Source organism: Pangasianodon hypophthalmus, chromosome 17 (genome assembly GCF_027358585.1).
Source record: "Pangasianodon hypophthalmus isolate fPanHyp1 chromosome 17, fPanHyp1.pri, whole genome shotgun sequence".
Lineage (NCBI taxonomy): Eukaryota > Metazoa > Chordata > Actinopteri > Siluriformes > Pangasiidae > Pangasianodon > Pangasianodon hypophthalmus.
In genome coordinates, this window is record NC_069726.1 from 7,217,201 (window position 1) to 7,241,913 (window position 24,713).

The 24,713-nt window shown below is 40.1% G+C and overlaps 1 protein-coding gene across 2 annotated transcripts; it reads left to right on the forward strand.

Moving 5' to 3' along the window:
- Positions 1-24,589, forward strand: naa25 (N-alpha-acetyltransferase 25, NatB auxiliary subunit). 2 transcript variants are annotated; one of them, XM_034312717.2, is made up of 24 exons: positions 1-141; positions 9,697-9,782; positions 11,079-11,217; positions 11,440-11,558; positions 11,697-11,771; positions 11,852-11,959; positions 12,047-12,125; positions 12,225-12,336; positions 14,459-14,548; positions 14,887-15,059; positions 16,594-16,706; positions 16,938-17,145; positions 17,786-17,875; positions 18,518-18,698; positions 18,781-18,880; positions 19,003-19,154; positions 19,619-19,744; positions 20,055-20,298; positions 21,550-21,679; positions 21,884-21,949; positions 22,033-22,130; positions 22,234-22,344; positions 22,452-22,598; positions 23,395-24,589. In XM_034312717.2, the coding sequence occupies exons 1-24, from the start codon at positions 84-86 to the stop codon at positions 23,515-23,517; spliced, it is 2,928 nt and encodes a 975-aa protein (XP_034168608.1). In that variant the 5' UTR covers positions 1-83; the 3' UTR covers positions 23,518-24,589. The 2 variants fall into 2 exon arrangements, with proteins under 2 accessions (XP_034168608.1, XP_053097015.1); XM_053241040.1 differs by having other exon boundaries at positions 21,553-21,679.
- The last annotated feature ends 124 nt before the right edge of the window (positions 24,590-24,713 follow it).

The window sequence follows — 24,713 nt, forward strand, 5'->3', positions numbered from 1 at the left end:
GCCAGAGCGCCTCAGCTCTTCTCTTTCCTTTCCGGAGCGCACTAAGTGCGCATGCGCCGTTATTAATCCTGCTAACCTCCAACATGGCGGCGAGGGGCCATGTGCAAGACCCTAACGACAGGAGACTGAGACCCATTTACGGTACGAATTCATTACTGCACGAGTAACAGAACGCCTGTAATATGTGTCTTTGTGCATGTGCAGTCAGGGCGGTGAAGAGCTGGCTGTATTTGCGGTTGGTTTGAGAGGCGTGGAAGCCGGTAAGGCCCTCTCAGAGCTCCGGCCGCGGACTCGCTTAGCCTGCGCTTCCCAATGACAGCGCGCTCCAGCGCACGTTTGTGCTCGTTTGCTAAGAGCTAACCCGTTTCCTTTTAGACTGACTTATTAATACTGGAGAAAGCTTCTTCTTTATTATTTCCCCTTTAAAGAATTCGAGGTGTGTTGCAGTTGACGGGGGTTTCTTTAGCTAAGTAACATTAGCTCGCTAGCTAGTTAATAGATGTCAGGTGAACTAGCCATGTTAGCTAGCTAGCTAGTTAATAGATGTCAGGTGAACTAGCCATGTTAGCTAGCTAGCTCGGACGCCACAGCTTTATTAGCGCCGTGGCTTTGAATTGGGTTGTTCATGACCAGGTCAGTTAGTTGTACTTTTATTCAACATTAAGAAAAGCGAAATAGTGCAGCAGTTTTGAACACTCCTGTCCACTAAAGGCTGGTTTCGCACCTCATGATAATCCCAAAGGAGATCTCAGTACGCTTTCCACGCTGTCTAGCTTAAGCTGGTTACATAGTAGTTTTCCAGAAATGAGGTGTGAGAAATGGAGAGCATTTGTGTGTGTCGTGTCATTGAGCCGTTCTCCTCATTCGCTGGCTAATCTGCTGTGAATGAAACCCTGCTCAAGGTGTCGAAGATGTCCTAATTATTGACAGCCTAGTGTGCTGATGAGAGTCTGCTGTATTCCTCTGCATATTAAACCCAATCGGGTGAAAATCATTTGCAAGCTCATTTGACTGTAAAAGACCTGGACTTCATTGCTTCATGTCTGCTCCCATCTCCATTTTCTACATCTTAGTTTTTTCATGTCTACTAAATATAGGCTGTACTTTTTTGGGGGGATTGCATACGAGACATTTGGTGTCACTGTTCTGTTTTCTCTCTCTCTCTCTCTCTCTCTCTCTCCCTTCTGAGCCTTGACTGTAGAAAGCTCTTAAATCAGATTGTCATGAAGTGATCAGTCCAGCACACTTCATACTTTTTATCCATTAATAGTTACATTTAATGTTGTGGGTTGTCTGTGAGAAGTTAATTCCTGTTATCACTTGCATTATAGCAGCTTTTCCTGAACCAGTCTCTCTCTTTCCTCTCTTTTGAAATTAAGAAGACAAAAAAATGGCATGTTGGAGAGAAGCTGGAAAGCACAACATGGCAAAAAAAAAAGTGCTGACACCTGCAACTTCTTCCATAAATGTTAAATACACATCTCCTGGCAGAAATGTTCGTGTTGTTTTTCTTCGTTAAATAACGACACGCGTATGCGCATCCCTGTGAATGAGCTGTCATTATAGAAACCGTAACATAGCAGAAAAAGCACACTGTTATATAAACCTGTGATTTGAACCCCAGCCGACACTACTGTCAGAGCTTCTGAACACCTTCCGATCGATCAGAGTAGAAATTCAGCAGCACAGTGGTATAAGTCAGTACATCACATCTAATATTACAACCACTCGTCTTTGTAACTAGCGTTCCGAATTAATATTTCTTTTAAGAGTAAATGCAGAGCTCATTAATCGGACGCTTTTCAGCTGTTGTCCTGAAGTACCTGTTCCTCGCATAATGTGGTGTTTTCTTAGCTCTTGGCACACATGATCCAACTAATTAGTTATTAAACAGGTCCTTTCTGAGTCCACATAGCTGTTGGAATAGGAAAAACACTGAATGTGTAGTGATGAGGCGCTCCGATGTGAACGGGATCCTCACCAGATCAGTCACTGCTCAGTGTTATTAATTCATTTATTTATTTGTCATTTTCTGCTAGTAGTATAATTCATATCTTGCATGAACAAGTACTATGATGAATCTGTAAGTTTTATCACTATACATACATACATATGTGTGTGTGTGTGTGTATGTATATATATGTATATATATGTGTATACGTATACACACGCACGCACACACATATAAAGCATTATTTGAATATATAAAGCTGTGGTTTTGTGTAAGTCATGTTATCTCTATAGCCTAGTTCTTCCTGTAGGGTAGTCGAGTGTTTGAGCAGTTTGACTGTAGTCATTTTACACGAACCTCTTATGTGAAGTGTTTCTATTAAAAGTTGTTCATCTGCAACTTTAGCGGTTAAAAATATATTGGTATCGAGCAGTACTTAAGGTTTAAGTCTCGCTATCAGAAAAGAGAATGTAGTATCCTGCCGTTTCTAGTTCAAGTCGTGGTGCCCTACAAAATGGAGTTTGACTGCTGTGTGTGCTGCTGCTGAGAATTTTACAACTTTGTTACTGAAAATACTGTTTAAGTGAACAGCACGAATTAAACAGAGCTGTTGCTGCTCTCTGACACAGGGACACTATGTTGCTTGAATAGATTTTTGCAGTTGTCAGTAATGTTGACAAATTGTTGTGGCTCTAAAAGGGTCTAAAGGAATATGTTAAGCAACAAAAATCCATGAACAGAATAATGAAGTGAACTGCGTATATGAATTTCACCTCAGGGCAGGAGATCCGTCTAAGTCCACGTATGTTGCATTCTTTTCTTTTTCAGTTTTATGTGTAATGTGTATATAATGACACGAGATGTTGAAAAAAAATCAATGTTTTGGACTGAAAACAATAAATAATACAAACACATTTAAAAAAAAAAAAGCACTCATTTCTCCTTTGCTTGTTTTTCCTCATTTCAGATTCTTTGAATGGTTCAAATCAGTAAACACTATGGAATGGTGTGTATGGGATGTGTACCAGCAATTACCGTGTAGATTGCTGTTAGTGCCTGATGTACTGCTAATATGGATCACTATGTGCTTTATAAAAATAGCAACAGGGCGACGGTAAAGGAGGGCGACATGACGCCTGGAAAAAAAAAAAAATGTGCAGGATTTTCCAGGTGCTGCAATTTGAGAATATTTTAATCACTCAAAATGTATTTCTTCATATGTTATTTCCATAATTTAAATCCTATCTTTTAGGAAAGCAGAATAAGGTTGCAGAGTAGACATCTTAACCAGAGAAAAGAGCATGTAGAACAAAATACTCGTGCTTCCAGGTCGAGTCTATTTACACTGAAATGTAGTGCAGTAGCATTGTTCAATGAAAAATGTGATTCAAATTTTAATTTAAAAAAAAAAAAAAAAAAAAAGGTACATCGGGCACTAATGCCAATCTTTAAGTAATTGCTGGTATACGTATCCGATATACATCATTCAAGATCGTTCATTCATTTCAGCCCCAAAATGACTGCAATGATGAAAAACAAGCAAAGAGCTTTTTGTAATATTTATTGCTTTATAGCAAACCTAAATTCGTGTTCCTGTAAAGAGTAGATCTGCAGGATGTGACCGTCACTGACACCTGCTACCAGGGACTCCTATACCAACACCTTTTTTTTTTTTTCCCAGTCGCAAAACTGGAGTGTAATTTGTATGGAGTAATGCGTGAGCTTGCGTTTGATACTTTGTGTTGTGGAAGACCCAGGATAGGTGGAGCAGCTATTCCTAATAGAGCCAGTGGTGCAGTGGAGGAGGCTCTGAAAGAGGATCCCCGCTGCAGGGGGACATGCCGTCAGCGCGATTCTCACCCAGGCATGTGCTTCTTCAGAGATCTTCAGTGACAGGCAGCAAGATATCATTTTGGATTTTGGAGGATGTTAGAAGAACCTAGCTGTTTTCCAACCGAAAATTCTAACTAATACAGTCAGTGTTCTCTTCCTGTCGTTAGCTTTGGACAGCATTTCTAATACTTGGTAACTCTGGCTAACAAATTTGGTTGCTACTTAAACAAGTCTATGATGTGTGTGTGGTTATGATGTGTCATCTTTCTCACATACCCCATACATGTGTATCGTGCTTCAGGGGAAGGTTTGCAGAAAACCGTGTAGTTGATTTTGCGTGAATGTGGCTCATTATCACACATTTGACTCTGAGCTACAGAGACTTCGGGACTTCCTGTGGTGAGATGAAAGCTATCTTATCATGGCACTCAGTGTTCAGAAAAACAGCTCTTATCCAACACTGCTTTTGGAGGGAGGAGATCATTTGGATACATTTCAGTGGAGATTTCACACATCTCAGGTTCTCTTCATCATAACCTTGCTTCGTTAGTCCTGGCTGGAAGAAAGAGAGAGAGTTTGGTGCGAGCAGCAGTTGCATAAGAATTCCGATCGTGTCAGCTCGCTTTGACCCTGCATTGATCCGTTACGCACTCACTTTGTCTTTAATCAATTCTGTGTATGGTAGTAGGAGGAGTTCGCAGTGCTCTGTGTTTTCTAGCTGCATCCAAAGGTGTAAGAGAAGTTTTGGAGATTGGAGGAGCTAACAGTATATGTAGGTGTGCATCAGAAAGACTGAGTGCTTAAGGCGAGACATGATGCAGATAAATCGTGAACAGTTTTAGGCTTCGGGAGAGCTGGGAATAATGTGTTGTGTTAGTAATGTAATATTTATTAATGTGAGCAGGGCAACAGATGGTTAGTTGTATTACTAGATAAGAATGTGACAATGTGCTTGAACCATGTGGCCAATTGTAAGTCAGTTGCCCCGCCAAATGCTAGTACGCTAGCCACTCTCCTAACATCATCCTCAGGAGAAGCCATGTAGCTTCTCCTGATATGAGATATAACGGAAGTGACTTGTACAGAAGATGGAGTGAGGGCTTGATTACATTTCAAGGTTTATTACACCTTTTACGACGAACAGCCTACTTCATCACGCAGCGTTGAGTGTATTGTTCAGTACTCAGACATAACAAATCAAAAGCCTTGTATTGAACAATACGTTAGAACGGGGTGCTCACACTTCTATGACAAGAGATCTACTTTTTCATTTTATTATTATTATTATTATGGTAAGATCCACCATGTAAATTATGCACGTACACTCTAAATTTGGAGTTTGAGAAGGTATTTTGATGTTATGCGATCAGTGTTAGGAAGTTTCATCAAGAAATTGCAAAAGTAATGTACAGCAGCGTCAGCGGTGGACAGAGAGGAGGTGGGTCAAACTGGCAGGTAACAGGTGATGATTCTCACCCGTGTCTTATTACCGCCAGTCTATTTATTTGTGTCTCTTTGTGTGTTCAGTAACTGCCGTGACCAGAGACAGAGAGTGAGATATAGTTGGCGGCGCTTGTGAGACATGCACACACACACACCTACACGCCGGGAAACGCGAAGTTGAACTTGACGGAGTGAAAGCTGCGAGTCCTGGATGGACCTGGAGTTGTTGTGCGTTTGAGTATTTGGAAGTGCGCTGAAAATCATGGACTAATTAAAGGAATGTCTGGAGCTCAGCAAAAATTCTGCCATGTCTCCCTAGTCTTCCTTCACACCCTCACACACCAGGGTTCTATATTCACCTATTAAGAGCACCCCTGCGTTAGGATATGTGGTGTAGCCAAACCCCTCCTGCCTCTGTATTTTAATCGTAATGAAGGTGCTTCACGTTAGAGACGTGTTAATCAAGCTTTCAGTGAACTCGCTGAGTAAACAGAAGGATAGGATTGGGTTGGTTGAGACTGGGACATGATGTTACCTTCAGATTTAGCTGAATGATGAAGCTTAGACATCTGTCTTCATATTGCATTTCACTCAGGAGGGAAGAAATGCAGAAATGACTTTCCACATGCAGTACAAAAACACTGATCGTGGTTTGAGTTGTATATAGTAATATCATGAATACTGCTGTGTATTCTGTAAACAAATAAAAAAAAAATCACAACAGCTCGCCAGTTGACTTGAGGTTGGCACACGGATTGTACTTAAATCTGAATTGTAAATCAATAGGTAAGCAATATTCAGATGAAGGCAGCTTAATTATTATTGTAATGACTATTAATATATTCGGTACAAAAGAAAGCCTTGTATCTTCAGCAGGTCAAGCTGAGTCTGAAGATGTTGAGATAAATGACCTTGTACAGTGCAGCGTTTTGATAAATGATTTATGACTCTGCTTGCTGTTATAATTATTTTCAAAAAAGAATTAGGGTTTGGCGCAGCGAGTAGCATTGCCGCCTCACGGCTCCAGGGTTTCCAGTTCTATCCTGAGCTCAGGTTACTGTATGTGAGTTTCTGTTCTCCATGTGAGTTTCCTCTGCATTCTCTGGTTTCTTCCCACCTCCAAAAACATGTCGGTAGGAGGACTGAGTAACATAAAATGCCCCTAGGTTTGTACGTTCAGGATGTATTCCCACCTCACGGTCAGTGGATAAAGCAGGTACTGAATGTAAGTGAGTAAGAGAAGTGTGAAAGAAGTAGCTTGTTTTTTTGTTTGTTTTTACATTTTCACATGATTTTCTTGGTAATTGAGCATAAATTAATAGCTGTTCTGGTCAAACACAAGATACTGACTTTATGCCTCCAGTGTTATGTGTTTGTTAGCTAGGCTACATAAGATCTAGACATGACAATCTCTCAAATGACGTATATGCATGGATGCTATACGCTGTACATATTCTTAATAGTACCTGTTTTTGTAACGCCTCGAATAGCACATGTAAACAGAAACGCATCTTTACTGTTGTAGGACCACACGTCCTGGAAGTGCACCAAAACAATCATCAACAAAACCTGAAAAAGCACTTTCTGCTTTTAATGAGCATTTATGATGTAGCGCGTCCTTGCTTTGTGTCGGCCTTTCAGAAAAATACAAGTCACAGCGCCATCTGGTATCCTCCACCCCCTCCTGCTGCGACGTAGAGCAGACTGTGAGCACGGAGTACTTCTGTTTTGGCAGTTTTAGCACATCATGTAGATATTAATTGAACACTATATCTCGCTGTCTCTCCCAGTGTGAGCACACTACTCAAACTGAAAGGATGCAATGTACAGAAGACAGAAGCCGCTTATGTCTCTGAATAAAATTCATAACTGTGGCATCGCTGTCAAAGTTGTAGCACCACGAGCAATGTTCCAGATATTGTCCATAATCCATCACAGTGTTTTTTTTTTTTTTTTTTTAATGATTGCAATGGCTTGGGGCAGTGAAAGCTTTAAGGATGATGCCTATATACATAAATAATTAAAGATCTGTGTACTGCTTCTGTTGCTTAAAAACACGGCAGAAACGTGGTGTTCACGAGACTAATGATGTATGTCTCTACATGACTCATTTTGTTAGACACTAGTTGAATTTTTGCCAGTAACCATTTTTATATATATGTATATACACATACTTACTAATTATTATTTTCTCATTTTCTCATTTACACCGACGCACTGATCTCACTGCTTGGTCGTTTTCCATGATTTCCATTTGCTTGCCAAAAGTTTATTTTAAAGCTGCATCAATATCTTTTTTAAAACATATGTTTTTGGTACTTGTTGATACTGAAATGAGTAACGTGCTTAGTGTTAAGCAATCATGGGCATCATGGAACATTTTTTTTATAGCTCTGTTTGTTTCCCCAGTTTAAATAGTGGCCATGAAAAGAGCACACATGCATGTTCCTGCACTTACGCTCCTAGCCTCGTTCTTCATCATGTTAGCTAGTTGATTTTAAATGACTTCCTTTTTTAAGATGTAAATCACTTCTGTACAGCTGTAAGTAAAGTACGTTTCATTGTTTTCATTGTGTCAAAATCCCTCCCTGTCAGTGAACGATAAAGACTGATCACCAAGAGCAACATACAGAGCAAGAGCTGTTATTTTCACTGGTGAGAGCTGTCAAACCAGTAAACGTGTAACGAAACGGCGTATCGTATCGTTCAATCCGCTTCAATACTTCTCCGTATTCCAAGAATACATTCAACCTGGTGACACCAGTGAAAGCTTGGCCCGAGAGCTGATGTTTAATTTGCCATGTTTGTTTATTAAATTCTAGTGCACAGCTTTTGTGCAGTTATATGCTGCTAACAGTTGCCAAATCTGTTAGTATTAGCTTTATTTGTTAATTAGCTTTATTAAGCATCATCATCAGTTATTGTTCTTTTATAATGCTGAATGATTTAATCAACTGAAAATGGACAGTTAATGTACATATTCAGTCAGTGCTTGTTTTTGCTTTATCAAACATGAAGCGTACCGCAGTTTGAAACTGAACTAAATGTCAAATGTATGACTAATAGACTAATCTATTACTGACTAATAGATGTGAAAATGCTTTTAATCTGATCGATAAATAAATGTAGCCCTCGTGAAATTAAATGGACTCCAGACTATAGCGTATTGTGATATGCACCTTGACAGTGATCATTTTAAACTACAGCATGAATCACTTTTTAAGCCATGCTTCAAATGTTACCTTGCAGATGTTTTAGCAGTAAATGAAATGCAACTTCTTTTCGTAGTGACCGCTTTGAAATAAGCTTGGCTGTAAGTAGCTGGCTAGAGGCAAAGGAAAAGGACAACCTGGTGAAATGTCTTTGTCCTCTGTGTGGTCTAGTTACTTTTAGTAGCCAGTTGTCATGATAAATGGCCTTGTGCATTCTTTTAGTGTAACCGGAGCACTGATCTCACACACCAAACATCACAGTGCACAGTCTCGGACAGAAGCATATTTAAGATAGAGTTGTGTCACTATCCTATTAGCTCACATATCAGGCTTGTACCCTGTGAGCAGTGTAATCTTCAGAGTATTCTCAAATTTGTTTTCTACCTGCACTATTAGTGTACTTGGCTTTGTCAGTCCTTCCATGCTACAGTCAGATGTGTGGATAGTACATTTTTATATCATGATAATTGTTTAACTCTCCTGATTTAAGATATTATTACAACAACATGCTATCAAATAAAACTAAATAATTAAAGGTACATCAACATGTGTTATGGACTGTTCAGTGATGTAATGTAAAGCAAATGACTTCAGTGATACTTTCAAAATGAGTCCTGTACTAATCCAGTCTCCTTACCTCTATTGATGTTGAAGAAATATTTTTTGTTGTATGACCAGGTATTTGCACATTTCTAGTTGTAGCTAAAGCATTGGTGCATTTGATTTCCACTGCTCTCTCTCTTGCGGTAAATGTCTTTTCATTAAACAGCTTTTTTTTTCTTTTTTTCTTTTTTTTTTTTAAATCCTTAGTTGAACCTTTTGATAGATCGCCTATAAAAAGCTCTTGATCAATTGTAGCTTAGCAACTGTAACTAGGCATGTTTGCCTCTGGCAAGCTTTCTGGACTTAGTGTAAAGTAATTCCACAGCTTGGTGCATGTGGTGCTAGGAAATCAGGTAGCAGATATCCTGAAGCCCAGTTAAACCTATTAGAAGCATAGTATTGTAGTGGATATGTATGACACCCTGGAAAGAAGATTGGCCCACCTAATTAAACGACAGCACTGCGTGATAGAGATCAATCTAAACAGTCTAACCAAAGTCTAGGACACAGCGAGAGAGTGTCACTGTGTTGTGTGCTGATAAAATATCTATAATTAGTGAATATGAATGTATATGACTATATGGCTGTTAAAGAGATTGAAAGTTATGATCCAAACTGAACACTTCTTTTTTTTCTTTCTCTCTGTCTCTATAGATTATCTTGATAATGGCAATAACAAGATGGCAATACAGCAGGCTGACAAGCTGCTCAAGAAGCACAGGGATCTCCACTGTGCCAAAGTGAGTAACATCCAAAGTATCCCAGACCTCCAGTGTGCACAAATGAACCTTTTGATTCAAAAACAAATAAGTATACTTTCTGCTTAACCTACACTACTTTGACTCTCTCTCTCTCTCTCTCTCTCTCTCTCTATATATATATATATATATATATATATATATATATATATATATATATATATTACACACACACATACACATGCATGCATATATGCCAGTTAGGATGAGAGTGTCTTAATATAACCAGCAGCTGAGTATAGTAACAATTCTACATGCAGACCTACAAAACAACCACATCTCTAATGCTATGTATAGAGTGCAGTGCAATAACTAAATCTCCTAAACTATTTTCATTTGAATTATAATAGGCTTGAGGTAACTGAAGATAGTATCAGGAATCTCTAGTTGATTCCAGCTCTTGATGGCCGCTGAGTTAGAAAAATTAAATGTCTGTCAGAAGACGTGGTGTCTGCAGCTATAAGATCAACAAAAATAAATTGTTTTATCTCCTAATATGTTTCCTTTTCACCCCTTTTGCATCATATATGAACCTTAATAACCTGCTGTCTGACTCTGGAGCAGAGCAGCAAAACATCTTTCTCTGATGCACCTTAGCTTCCCTTGTCCCTGCTTCCCAAGCTATGAATGTCTTGGCTTGCAAAACATGAACAGGGGCTCAAATTAGTATAGTGAGATGATCAGTGATAGTTAGGTGGGCAAGTAAAATGACATTTTGCACACGATTGCACTAAATTATACCCTACAATTTATCTCAAGACAGTGGTGTGGTTTTTTTTTTTTTTTGGGCTGCATCCACCAAACCCAGATTTGTCCATCAGACTGCCAGTGGCGGGAGATTCCTGACGATGCCACAGCCATCGTGGCTGGAAGCCATTACGGCAAAATTGCCCATGCTCTCTGTGTGGGAGGGATGGCTTACTCTCTCTCCCCTGTCAGTCACAGCGACACTAGCAAATCGCAAATCGTGGTTGTCTGTAAACTCATGTAAATGGAAAAGGGCAGATCCTCAGAGTGTGTCACGCTGCCCTGTGATGCAGCACGAGCAGCAGTTTGAAAGTATGCGTTTGAATGGCTTCACGTGTTTCAGTGTTAGCTTTTACCCTCCCCGGTTGGTAGCTGTCCTATTATGGGGAGAGCTTGGAGATTATTTATTATGTGAATACTATGTAAATGAATTTTTTTTGACAATAATGTGACTGATGATATAGAGATTATTAAATATATGTTAAAAGCAGAATGTATATCTTTATTGATATATTTTGTCTGGTGCTGTAGGTTCTAAAGGCTATTGGTCTGCAGCGCACAGGGAAGCAGGATGAAGCCTTCACTCTGGCTCAAGAGGTGGCCAGCCTGGAGCCCACTGATGATAACTCGCTCCAGGCGCTCACTATTCTCTACAGAGAGATGCACCGGCGTGAGTGGCCTACAGCAGAGTGCAGCATTAGTGCATGCTAGGGCTATGATACAGACAAAATCATGTTGCCTTCTATTGTTACCACAGTATGCAGATATGTTTAAAAAGCACATAACGGTTCATCCAAATGCATTGATTTCTGCATGAGATCTTACCAATTTACACCATAAGTGCTTTGTTGTTTTAGTGTCATTATAAAATGGTTACTTTCTCTGTCTATAGCGGAGTTAGTGACCAAGTTGTATGAAGCAGCAGTCCGGAAGGTTCCTACCAGCGAAGAGTACCACTCGCATCTCTTCATGGCATATGCACGTGTTGGGGAGTACAAGAAAATGCAACAGGTGCTCTTTGGCTCATTTTGGTTGCTGAAATTTCAGTGCCTCCCTAATTAGAATATTCTCTCCATTTTCGATGTCTACATCTCATCTCCATTATCATTCTCTCTAATGTCTTTGCTTTTCTGTCTCTCTTTAAAACAGGCTGGAATGGCTCTTTATAAGATTGTTCCCAAAAACCCGTATTACTTCTGGTCGGTTATGAGCCTAGTGATGCAGGTATGTCCACTTGCAGCACAAATTTCTCACGATGTGTATGCAGGATGACAATTCTCATATGTTCTAACATTGTGTGTCAGGCCATTTCAGCCCAGGACGAGAAGCTCTCCCACACAATGTTCCTGCCTCTCGCTGAGCGCATGGTAGAGAAGATGGTCAAAGAGGAGAAGATTGAAGCCGAGGCAGAGGTAAGAACGTTCTTCTTGCTCCAGCTGGACTCGTGCTTGTCTTCATGACGTTGAGGTATAACGTGAGTTGGGTGTTGTCTCTTCCAGGTCCAGTTGTACTTCATGATCTTGGAGCGTCTGGGGAAATACGATGAGGCGCTAGAAGTGGTGCGAGGGCAGCTTGGAGGTGAGGATGGAGCCATAAAATGTGGGTAAATGCTTTTATAACCTGAAAATCAGTTTAAGACTGAATTGATTGGGTTATGTGTTTGTGTCCTTCACTCAGAGAAGCTCACCAGTGAGCTGCAGAGCCGGGAAAACAAGTGCATGCTGCTGTACCGCCAGCTAAAGCGCTGGCCTGAGTGCAATGCCCTGTCACGCAAACTGCTCCTCAAAAAGTAAGCCATTTTCTCTGCAAGAGTCTTATAATAAGTTGCCAAGTGCCTTAGGGGGTTTATACTCGATCAGCTGCCATTCTAATAACCGACAGCCTCAAAAAGGAGGCTTCTTTGTGTATTGGTGTCCCTCTTATAATGTTTCTTGGCCAAAAAATAAAATGATCTATTCAGAAGGTGCACAGTTAAACTAGTAGAAGTAGAATTAGGTCTGCGGTGGTTATGAAGTCCGGAGGTGACAGTATCACCTGGATGCGTAAAAGCATTGCTGTGAACTCCGCCATTTCTTTTGCGTGATTTGGCGCTTTCTTTTGCACCCTGAAATTTCCAATTGCCTAAATATAATACTCCTTTTTCCTTTTCCTTTTTTATCGTTCACATAACCAGTTCAATATAACTTTTTAATCATACAAATCGCAATGTTCAAACTGTTGTATCTGTCCAAAACAAAGTTCAGTACTTTTGTTTAAACTTTTGTTTAAACTTTACTGTTTAGTGTAGAACATGTATCAGCCAAGAAGAAATAACAAGCAGTGGTGACGAGCTTAAAATAACTAGCTTGATATTTCCTGAAACTAAGTTAACCAATAGTAGTAATTAATAGTAACTGCTTTGTACTAAGAGTGGTTTACAAATAGAAAAGCAAAATCGATGTTATGCTATACCCTGTACAAAGCATGTAACTTATATTTTGTGCAATAAATGAATAAATAGCTGCACAAATGACATCACAGCAGTTGCTTTTCCTCAGTTTGGCAAAGTAGCTTCAGTGAGGGGGAAAAAAAGTAGCTTTAATATAGTTATCGACTTTTTATTAAAAAAAAAAAAAAAAAAGTGTAGCTAGCTACTTTATCAAAAAAAAAAGTAGTTTAGCTGTACCTTGCAGCTTGACAAGTTACAATTGCACAGTAGCTTCCCCAGCACTGTGTATTACATATCAGTGGTTGGGTCTGGGCCATAAGTAAATATCTAGCCCAAAACATAAGCTAGATTCCAAATTGCTCCCTATTTTCTGCCTAAGTGCACTAGGTACAGGATGAATATTGCCTTTAAGAGTATATAGTGTCCTAATTGAAGCCTTTTGGGATTCAGCCTTAGTCTAGGTATTCAGCTATATAAAACAACCACAGTTGTGTTTAGATTGCATGGCCTGATGAGTCATTTGTGTAAAACAGAGAAAAACATGGTTGCATCTTAACCTTGTAGCATCTGACTTCTGTTTTCCACCACATTTTTTTCTGTAGTGCACTACCCAAGGGTGCGGAACTCCTTCTTCGTGTTCGGGTTAACTGTGTGCTGCCAGGGCTTAAATAATAAAATATTATGCCTTTGAGATTTTGATGCTGGTGTCATGGTTTTGTTCTTGCACAATAATTGTGCTTTATTTTGTACAATAGTGATTTTATTTGCTTTAAAAAGAAAAAATATTGGCATAATCTATTATTGAATAAACCTGAAAAATTGCAAAAAAAAAAAAAAAATTCATTACCAGGGTCTGTATCACATCCAGTCAAACATATAAAAATATTATGGTCTTAATTGGTCGTATCTTTTTTTCATAATTTCTATCAACAAACATTATCAGAGATTGCGTTCTTTGTCCATATCATGCAGCCCTAGTTTATAATGTTGACATCAACAATATGTCCTTCTCTCTCGCCTGCCTCTCTGCGTTCGTTACACACTGCGTCCTGCCTCCACACCCCCACACTCCCACCCACACACACACCCTAAAGTGCATTTTTTTTTTTTTATCTTCAGAAAGGGTGTGGACTAACAGCAGTCATGGGTGGACTACACTCCATATCCACTGCACCAGGATAAACTGGTTATTGAAGATGAATGAATGAATGAATGAATGTTCATCCTTTTTAAAATATTAACTAGAACAGACATTTTGTACCACCTAAACGCTTAGCTAGCTTGTTAACAGTACTTGTTAATTATTTGAAGTTCTGTCTGCTAAGGTAACCCTTTGCTGACAAATGTGAAAGGGGAACTCTCAAAACCAACAGACTATGTTTATTAAATTAGAATTTTTTTCCAATAAACAGATTGGAACCATGACAGAAGAGGGCGAGTTATTGACTAATGACCTTTTCTTCCTTTCTTTCCAACCATCCAGCCCTGATGACTGGCAGTTCTACTTGTCATATTTTGACTCTTTATTCCACCTCATTGACCAGGGCTGGACACCTCCAGAGGAAGGAGACCAGTGAGTGCCATATATATTGCAGCAATTGAGTATATCGAGTTAAACCTGGTCCACTAGATTGCATCTGCTTTTTTACATTACAACTATTTACTTACACAAGAGCACTAGTGTGTAGTGACAGGAGCATTTTTTTTTTTTTTTTAAGTCCATGAGTTGCCTATACAGCATATAAACAGGCATGTAAATATAAGTAATATACCACTATGTAGAAGTTTATTCAGATATTATTTAGTGATTAAGACCAGCCAGACTCATTAGGACAGAATTTTGCACAGTGACGTCTCAACGCTCCAGTGTCCTCTCTGATATTATTTATGGTTCTTTCCCCGGTACTGTAGTTGTCTGGAGGGTGAAGTGCACTCTTTGGTGGAACAGGCCATCAGTTTTGTGGAGGAACGGATAGCAGCAGAGGATGGGAAGGAGTCCAGGCCACTCAGGGGCCCCTACCTTGCTCGTCTAGAGCTTATACAACGTCTCCGGCTGAGGAGCTGCTCACAGGAACAGCAGCTTGGTAATTCAGCATTGTTGCATATGTTATAGTCTGATAGTACTTCAGCTGTCTGCAATAGTTAAAGAGCCACTCCAGCACCTTCATTTCCTGTATTCACACCCCCTGTGTCACCTGACTGGCTGCAGGACGCACTGATGTTATCACTTGATAGCAGATAGAAAGCTGAACGGTAGAGAATGTCATTTTTATAGCTCGGATACTCTTATTAGCCCTGTAATTAACAGCACTGATCTCAACATTATAAAACATATTGTGTTTGCACACTCAGCTCTTGACTGTAGCAAGTCTTTGGCTGTTATTTGCGTGACACTGTGTTTTCTGTCTCTTGTGTGTCTTCGTAGATGTGCAGGAAGTGGCTTTGTGTACATCAATCTTATTTCTTTTGGGAAAGAAATAAATTATAAAACCATTAGTACAGGTTTCTATTAATTAGATTTTCTAATATAAAAATTTTGCTAACAAAATTTACTCACTGTGAGATTATGAGAAAGCGCCATTGTCATGGAATGATGATTTAAAAAGCCTACACTGCACAATAAACTCTTTGATTCTTTGGTGCCAGACTTAATGTTAAATGTGTTGATAGGAATTTTACTCAATGCCGAAGCATATAACTTACAGGTTCAGTGTGCAGCATTCAGGGGAAAAAAAGTAAACATATTAAAAAAAAAAAAGTATAAAAGCCAAGTTTTTTTTTGTTTTGTTTTGTTTTTGCTGGCCCTCTAAATAATCCTTTTATAAGGTCTGGTTTTTGCTATTTATTACTAGGCAGTGTCAGGGTAGACGAGTCTGTATCAGATGCACACAGCAATTTTTGTCAGGGTTTGAATGAAATCAAAGTTCATATAGACAGACTAATACACTAGTAACAGTAGCTTTTGTTTAAATTTTGGAATGATGATGAATAATGTAGTTTTAGACCGTGTTTTTCTTTCACATTTCTTAAATGTGTTCTTTAATGCTGTTTTAGTTTATTTTAACCTGAATAATTAAGTTGAACTTTGAGTCAGCTCCCAGTTATAGCAGTATTCTGATATATATACCTGATGTATATCAAGAGCTGAGGGTTCGAACTAGGAATTTGTTAGCATTAAACTTTCATAAACTAATTGCCTAAAATTCATAAATGGTTTCTAAGGTTAGAAAAATTATTTACATGTACATGTTTGTGAAGGCAAGTATTTGACCTAAAAAAGCATGCAATGCTCATGTTTGTCCAAAATTACATACTCTCAGAGAAACCTGCCCTTCTGCTGCCTTTAAGATTTGAAAGATTTTAACTGGGGTGAAGACACGCCCAAACTGCTGCCTGTTGATGATTTTCTGTAGTGTCCACAATAAGTATATCCTCTATATCAAATATTGTGAACAATAAATGAACAATTTGACATGTTGCATGTGATTTGTGTTGCTTATGACTTCACGTGTAAAGCAGGCAGAGAGGTTTTTAGTGACTGTTTCACGTTGCCACAGTAATTGTAGTAATATTTATAGAAATATGCTTCTCATTTTATTCATATCATGCTTTTCACAGGTGAGCCTCTAGAGCTGATGTTTCAGTTCTTTGTAAAGTTCGGAGACAAGCCATGTTGCATCACGGATCTAAAGGTTTTTCTGGACCTTATCGTGCGGGACCAACATGTCCAGGTAATCCCAGTCTTTCGGAAAATCTCCCAGGACCGTCTCTTTATTATAACGTGCAATTCACTCCTCTAAGTTGCCTTTGTTTACCATACATTATGCACTTCTGCTTTACTATCAGAAATGACAAACAGGTATAAAGTGCTGTTTGTTTGCAGCTAAGGTCTCACAGAGCTGACTCAGAGCATTTAACAAGCCCCAGTGGATTGTGTTCTAATCGTTCTGTGTATGGCTCAGTTCATTAACAGGCTGACGGAGGCGGTGCCCCTCGGGGCTGCAGATGAGGCTGGCACGGCCCTTCCGGGAGACACACGCTCACTGCAGAGGCACCTGTGTGTAACGCAACTCAGCCGCTGCCTAGGCCTGCAGCACGCGCTCAGTCCCGAAGGCAAATTGGCCCTCATCCGTGAGCTCAAGCATCACTACCGCCATGGCTTACAGTTTGGTAAGCTCCTGCTTAAAAGTGAAATGCTCATCCCAAGTATGGGTTAGGTTCAGACAAAATTCAGTGTCCTAATGAGCCTTCTTAGAGATTCATCTCCTGCCTTAGTCTTAATCTAAGGAAGAGCACTATGGACGATTGGTGTTTCTTTAGCCCCTTAAACTCCCAGGAACCATCATTGTGTCTGACCTGCGTTCCTCACTCTTGCAGCCGTGTACCTTTCCACTTAGTTCCATGACTGTTACAAAAAAACAGTATGTTCACTAAATACTATAAAAGAAAAAATAACCGAATAATACTCTAGCACCCAAAAGGGGTAAAAAATGGCATGGTCACATAAAGTCTGTAGTGATGTTTTATATTTTTAGTGCTGATCCTGTTAAGGGCAGTGGTTCTAAAAACAAGTTCTCAGGGCCTGCCAACTACCAGACTGTCCACATTTTTGCTCTATTCACATGTTTGCGCTGGGATAGAGCAAAAAATGTGGACTGTCATTCTCAAACCAGTTTCCCAGAGTCAAGGGTATAGAGGGAAGGGTCTTGTACTGTTTTTCTTACTGCATGCAAATTCCATTTAAAGTGAGCACAAGTTAAATTGGTTAAACCCTGTGTTGAAGTGGCATGTTTTCTCTCTCCATTCAAAGGAAAGTCCTGTTTAAAAACGGAGCTGCAGTTCTCGGACATGTATTGCCTCATGGCTGCTCACGTCTACATAGATCTGTGGATAGAGACTGGTAAGCTTTGTTCTTCAACTCTCCTGTGATGAGTTTCCCATGAGTCATGTTTAAAAAAAAAAAAAAAAAACAGATCACATTGAGAAGGCAGAATGAATCTCTCGTCCAACACTGTATGATCAAGTCAATCCTAACAATATAATGCATTTCAGAAGTTTAGTTTCTGCTGTCTTCATGGTTAACTGCTCTGTATAGTATATGAGTGAAGTTGTAGCATGTAAGAAAGCGTGTTGTATGTTTGTGGACAAAAAGAAATGAAAACGCTGTTTAGGTCATGGGTCAGACACCTAGTGTGCATGCTGTTTTTAGTTTGCGTTTCAGTGAGAACGGAAAACCTTTGGGAAGTGGACTAATAACAAATGGCATTTTCAGTTTTAACTTGGTTCGTGTGGACTAGGCATTAGAAGAGGGAAAACAAATCTGTATAGCTGCACCTCTACTGGACCTCCTGGAGTTTGGTACTCCTGAGATAAAGGTTGTTGTATTTGCTGTGGCTATTGTTAATTGAATTATGAAATTGAATTTGATTGATCTGATCAATCACTATATTCTGACTTGTAATATTTACCAAGAAGTTGTGGCACTGTGTTTCTGTCTCTGCTACCTTATGCAGTTTCCTGTGTTGGGGATTGTGTGTTACAGGTGATGAGCACATGCTGTGGCAGTGTCTAGGGTTGCTGGAGGAAGGTCTGTCACACAGCCCCTCTAACGCGCAGTTCAAGCTGCTGCTCCTGCTCCTCTACTGCCGTCTGGGAGCCTTCGAGCCCGTAGTGGACCTTTACTCCAGCCTGGACGCCAAACACATTCAGCATGACACCATAGGGTGAGATGCTACTTATACACAGTGTGGAATTCTGGTAAAATCACTTCAGAATCTCATTTTGTTTTATTCTTTCCATTCACAGATACTTATTGACTCGCTATGCGGAGTCCTTGGGCCAATTTGCTGCTGCTTCTCAGTCCTGTAACTTCTCCCTCAGGTTTTTCCATTCAAACCAGAAAGATGTAAGTTGTTTGTTCTGCTGAGAAAAGTGTCCGTGCCTTCTTCCTCATGCTGCTGTCATTTTCCTGCTTTCTAACTAACTTTCTCTCTCTCTCTCTCTCTCTCTCTCTCTGTCCTATTTCAGACCTCAGAATACATTATTCAGGCATATAAGTATGGTGCATTTGAGAAGATCCCAGAGTTCATTGCTTTTAGGAATCGACTGAACAACTCGTTGCACTTTGCCCAGGTGCGCACAGAGAGGATGCTGCTGGACCTCTTCCTAGAAGCTGACATGTGAGTCTAGTTTGTTAATAGAAACAGACCCTCTAGTGTTCCTGATTCAATCATCTTTTTAGTAAAATCAGGCAAACATATGGCCAGTAGTTACTTTGATAGGTTTGAGAGACCATGTGAAGTCAGTTAGTAATTCCTGTAAAATACTCAGTGACCTCAAATCTGCACCACCAGACACAACATCCTGATTTGCCCACTGATGTAAGGACATTTTAGCTAGAAGAAAGTAAGATTTTACTGTTGTCTGGCATTAAAAACCACAGCAGCACTTTTTTTCTCACTGAATTTGCATAGTTTGTCACATGTCTTAAAGAAATTGATCACCTACTTTAAAATTACATAATTAATGTAGGATGATTAAAAGAGCATTATCACTACAAGAAATGTCTCCTTTTTGCATCTGTGTGTATACACATGGGTGTTTATATGTATGTTGATCTGTGCTTTTTGCAATTCTTATTCAGATCATCCACTTTAGAGGAAAGCTTGAAGTCCATGTCTCTGTGTCCTGAAGAAGACGACATTCCATGGGACAACATAAGGGACAACCGGGACCTCACTGTCTTTGTCAGCTGGAACCCAAAAGACCGGTACAGTATAGTGATCTGTTGATATTCACACACACATGCACTACACACTCTTAATACTCATGCACACTGATCACCTTCCTGTGATACCCCTTTTTTGATTTGATGTCTGCAGAAGGGTTTTTAGTCCTACGTATTATGACTGAATCTGTTAGTATACACTTAATGTGATTTGATTAAACACAAAATTACATGGTTTATCTGATACTTAGAACACATGGTTTGTCATTTGTTAACCCTGGCATCACTACTGAGAAAGCTGATCTTTGAATAATGAACAGAAATGGTAACTGTGAGTATGTCTCACCTACAGAGAGCTGAATGAGGAGGACAGGCAGCGCTCTCTAGAAGAGGAGTTACTGTGGCTGAAGATCCGCTCTCTGACTCTGAGGCTTGTAGGCTGCCTCTCCTCACTGTGCCATCCTCCGTCACTGCACAACTCGGAGAAAACAGCCGAGAACGGCGTGTGTGCCAAACCCTCAACCCTGCAGCCATTGCTTTCTCTGCTGGAGAACACACTCAGCCAGGCGGCTCAGTTCACCGAAAAACACTCGCAGGTGAGCCACTGCACCGAAGCCCCTCCAGCCCAAACCCCCCCCGCAGCGTGCGTGCGTGCACACACACATGGGAACATTTTACAAGGTGTTAACTGTGATTGTATGATTGTTACAGTCTTATGCAATTACACTGGAACTCTTATGTAACATTGAGTGCATTTACACAGACACTGTTAATCTGATCCATTATCTGATTTTGCCTTTTTGTGAAGACATGGTCATGCTACTAGCAAGAAATGCTATCTTAATGTTGTTAGCAGAGTTCACTAACTGTGTGCCTGCATAAGAATGAACAGTGTCGCTTTTTTTCGGTCAAGGGTTTTCTGAATTTCTTTTTTCTACCATTTCCTTCTAGCCGATATGAGATAGCCAAGATTATACTTGGTAGACGTGAAGTCAGCGCTACCAAAATACCAATCAGATTTACCCATCTGCTTACATCAGCTCTTTTCTTTTCTTTTTTTTTTTTTAATAACCTCAACTAAATTAAAGTGGTTTCTTTCACTGCAGACTCTTTGTGCCTGAGTTTGAGCAAAGCTGCACCCAATTGATATTTTTACCCTTTCATTTTTATTATATTACTTAAGTAGTAGTTTGTGCAGTAATGGTAAGTATTTCTGCTTCGGAATTTGAATGGTAAAAGGAATGAGAATTAGCAGAGTGGCTGCCCTACAACTGAGATTTACACCTAGTACTGTAAAAAACTTTATTGATCAGTCTAACATTTTAGACTAGCTGGAACAGAGGAGTTGCCGTGATGTCAGGTCAAGTGGCTTTATTGTCATTTCAGCCATATACAGCTAGTTAGTACACAGTGAAATGAAACAGTGTTCCTCCAGGACGTGTACTCCAACCGCAGTCTTGGTTGATTTCTGCCGCTTTCCCTGAGCATCTGGCGCTAGAAATGTGTACAAAACCAACACACCACATAACTTGTGTAAAAACAAAAGCACAGTGGAAGTACACACTTTTCTATCACTAGCACTATCCGAGTTTCTGCCGTTGCTGGAGAGACGATGCAGTCAATCATTATATGATCTGACACAAACACACACAGCAGGTTTTAGTTATAACTAAATTATTGTTAGGTATATAATTTTCTTCATAATAATATGAAAGCTAAATAAAAGACCGGAATCGTTTTTTAAATAAAGGACTAAAATCATAAAGAAAAGTTAATGGTTTTTTTTAATGATAATGAGTATTTGTAATTGCTTTATGTTTTAAATGCATGTTTTATTGTGTGTGCAGCAGCAGTACCCGTTGCTCGGTCCTCCCTCCACTCGGATGGCGCAGGCTTTAGCCAGCGGGAGTTGCCAGTGTCAGCTCTCTGTCCTGCAGCTGCCCCTTCACCTACAGGAGCTCGAGGCTGCCGGTTTGGGTACGATCACATGATGCTGACACGCTGAACAGTATGGCATTGCATGTGGTTGGTTTGGGGCGCGCACACAAGTGAACTCTCTCTCACTCACTCTCTCACACACACACACACACACACACACACACACACACACACACACACACACACACACACAGCAGTGCTGTTAACTGTTGTCTCGTATTTACACTTTTCCCTTTGTTTCAGATCAGTCAGCAGAGCTTCAGGCTCAGATATCTAACCTCTTCAAATCATTAACAGTGCAGCTTCAAGGTACTTTGCTTTTTTTATTTATATGAATGTTCTGCATTTATTTAAGGTGTATCAAATAAAAACCTGCCTTCTTTCTCTGCTAGATATGCTGAATAAATGCAAAGGCGATTTGTTGGAAGTCAAAGACAACCGAAGTAAGACGCAGCCTTCTCTATTAGAAAGCCTAGTTTACTTTGTCGAGGTGAGGCCTTTGATTTACCAAGTGCTTACTTTTCATTTTACAAATGCTCTATTATCACATTTTTAGTAACATGACATTTTTCCTTTTGTTTTTTTTTTGCCAGACGATTTGTGTTGTCCTTTGGGTGTCTAGTTACTGTGCTAGCACGCTGCGGCCGCTCAAGTCTAGCTTACAAAAGAAGAAGAAAAAGAAAAAGGACACCAGTGCAGTAACAGTAAGAGCATCTTTATAGTTGGATCTGGTTTGGAAGAGGAAGCTCTGCAGAAATAAGCTTGTATTTATTTCTGTATTTCTCTCTCTCTCTCTCCCTCTCTTTTTCAGCCTGTAGTGCTCTCTGGGTTCCAGGAATTCACTAGCAGCCTGCAGAACATTCTCAGCCAGGCTCTAGATCACATTAAAGATCAGGAGAGCAGGCTAACAGCTCTGAAGCTGGAGAGTCTCTCTCTGGAGGGCTTCACGCAGACTGAGGTCAGCAGTGTGAGCCATTTCCACTTCGTGTATCCATGATGGGCTTATGTCTGTTAAGTAAAAGTAAACCTGCACAAAAATGGTTCAGTGGTTCATAAACGAAGATAATACACAAAAATCAATCACTTTTGCTTAATTTTATAGTGAATTTGAACTTAGTTGCTATAATTATTTAGGAGGGGAAGTAGCCTAACAGTGATATCATGGTGATGTTTCATGTCACACCCACTTTTTGTTCAGTCTATCCTGGCAAATAATTTATTTTGGAATTATTTTCATATTTTGTGACAAAAGACCAGACATTTGCATGGTGTTAATTGGGATTTTTTTTTCCATTCAGTTAGACAACATGTCTGACATTTGAAGGTGCAAAATATTTTTGTGAGATAAAGGTTAAACAAAAAAGCAGTTGTGTTGAACTTATGTTGGTTGCATAAGTATTCCCATATTGTCCAGTATTTTGGCTCCATCCATCTTGCATCCAGTCCCTACTGTTGAAATGCATCCCCACAATATAATGCTGACACCACCATGCTTCACTATGGGGTTAGTGATGAGCACTGTTGTGTTTCTGCCAGGCATCACACAAAGAGTTTAGTTTATGTCTCATCAAAGATAATTGTTTGCTGTAAATAATTTTGCAAACAACCCCCACCCCCCCCCCCCCCCCCCCTACCCCCCACCCCCGTTCCAGTTTGAACTGTAATAACACTGGGGGTGTTATTAGTTTCAGGATAAAAAGGCTTGATATTTGTATGTGTGTTTTTGTGACTGGTGTATTTTTTTGTTTGCGCAGGAGGAGAGCGCCTTCACGAAGACTGTGATGGATAAAGTGCAGAGCAGCTACCAGCGCTCACTGCAGGAGGTTGGGGAGCTGCTGAGGAAACGAAGTGACACCCTCAAATCCCTGAAGATCTGATCGTCAGCCCGTCTAACACCTCTGTCTCTCTTGTCCTTCAAGGCGGTCCATTCACTTCTGCTTGTCTTTGCTCTTTTCTGACGCCACCTCCCTCCCACAGGCACGCACAAAACTCCCGACCGGTTCAGCACAACCATCTGCGGTGCTCTGAGCCACCGATCAAGTGGATCCCCATGTCCTCAGAATGCTAGAGAGCTACGTAGGCAAACCAATAAGCAATTTTAGAAGAGCTGCTCTATAAATTATTGTACATAGTGTGAAGACTCACTCGAACTCGGAATTAAAGTGAACTGCTTTGTCCTTTTTCCCTCGCTGTCTGATGTTGTCTCTTTGTTGGTATCTAGCAGTCGATGCCCCTCTACCCACCGTCCCTGTCAGCTGCTCCTCCTCCTGAGACCATACCAGAGCTTGACTCGATAGTTTTCAGCAGATGAGTGGCTAAGCCGCTGATGGTGCTTCAGTTTGAGTCCTGCTTTTTGAAGTAATGTATGGTGGATGTGTGTGTGTGTGTATGTCTGTGTGCGTGTGTGTGTAATTGCATTTGCTTCAAACTGGCCTTTGAGCAACACAGAGTGAATGTTGCTTGATGCGGTTCATTTGCAGTTTATCAGTTTTATATTGCTACAAGCAGAGCTCATGTAGGACACTGATGTGTGTGTGTGTGTGTGTGTGTGTGTGCGTATATGTATACACAAAACACTGCGAGATGTAGCTTTCCTGCGTAACGGTTTGTTCTCCAACTGCAGGAACCGTTTACGTGAAGTAGCGCTTTATTATGGGGCTTGTCTCAGTTAATTCACAAATCAGTGATCTTGCATAGATGTAAATGCTCATACAGTCTTTAAAATCTGGATTGTTTTTTAAAAAAAAAAAAAAACTTTGCTTTTCACGCAGGCCATCGGTTGTGTTGCATTACTAATGTCACTCATTAAAAAGGGGACAAACACTTTTTTAAGATGCATCATGTTTACTGTTTATACTGTTTTAGAAAAAATTGTAAATTGCACTGAGGTTCCCTGAAATTGTGAGGATTTTTTTAAAAATCGATGCATACCAAAAAAAAAAAGGAAAAGAAATCATGTCACTATAAAAGCGCAAGCAGCTGAAGTGGTTGTTCATGTGTTGATCTGTAATAAGGGGAGTGAAACAACTGTTTACATATTGCGTTAGGATGAAATGACAAGCTTCTTATTTAT

Coding starts and splice junctions, on each gene's coding strand:
- naa25 (XM_034312717.2), top strand. CDS start 84: ATGGCGGCGAGGGGCCATGTGCAAGACCCTAACGACAGGAGACTGAGA. Junction 17,876..18,517: donor AGATCTGTGGATAGAGACTG/GTAAGCTTTGTT, acceptor TGTGTGTTACAG/GTGATGAGCACATGCTGTGG. Junction 18,699..18,780: donor ATTCAGCATGACACCATAGG/GTGAGATGCTAC, acceptor TTCCATTCACAG/ATACTTATTGACTCGCTATG.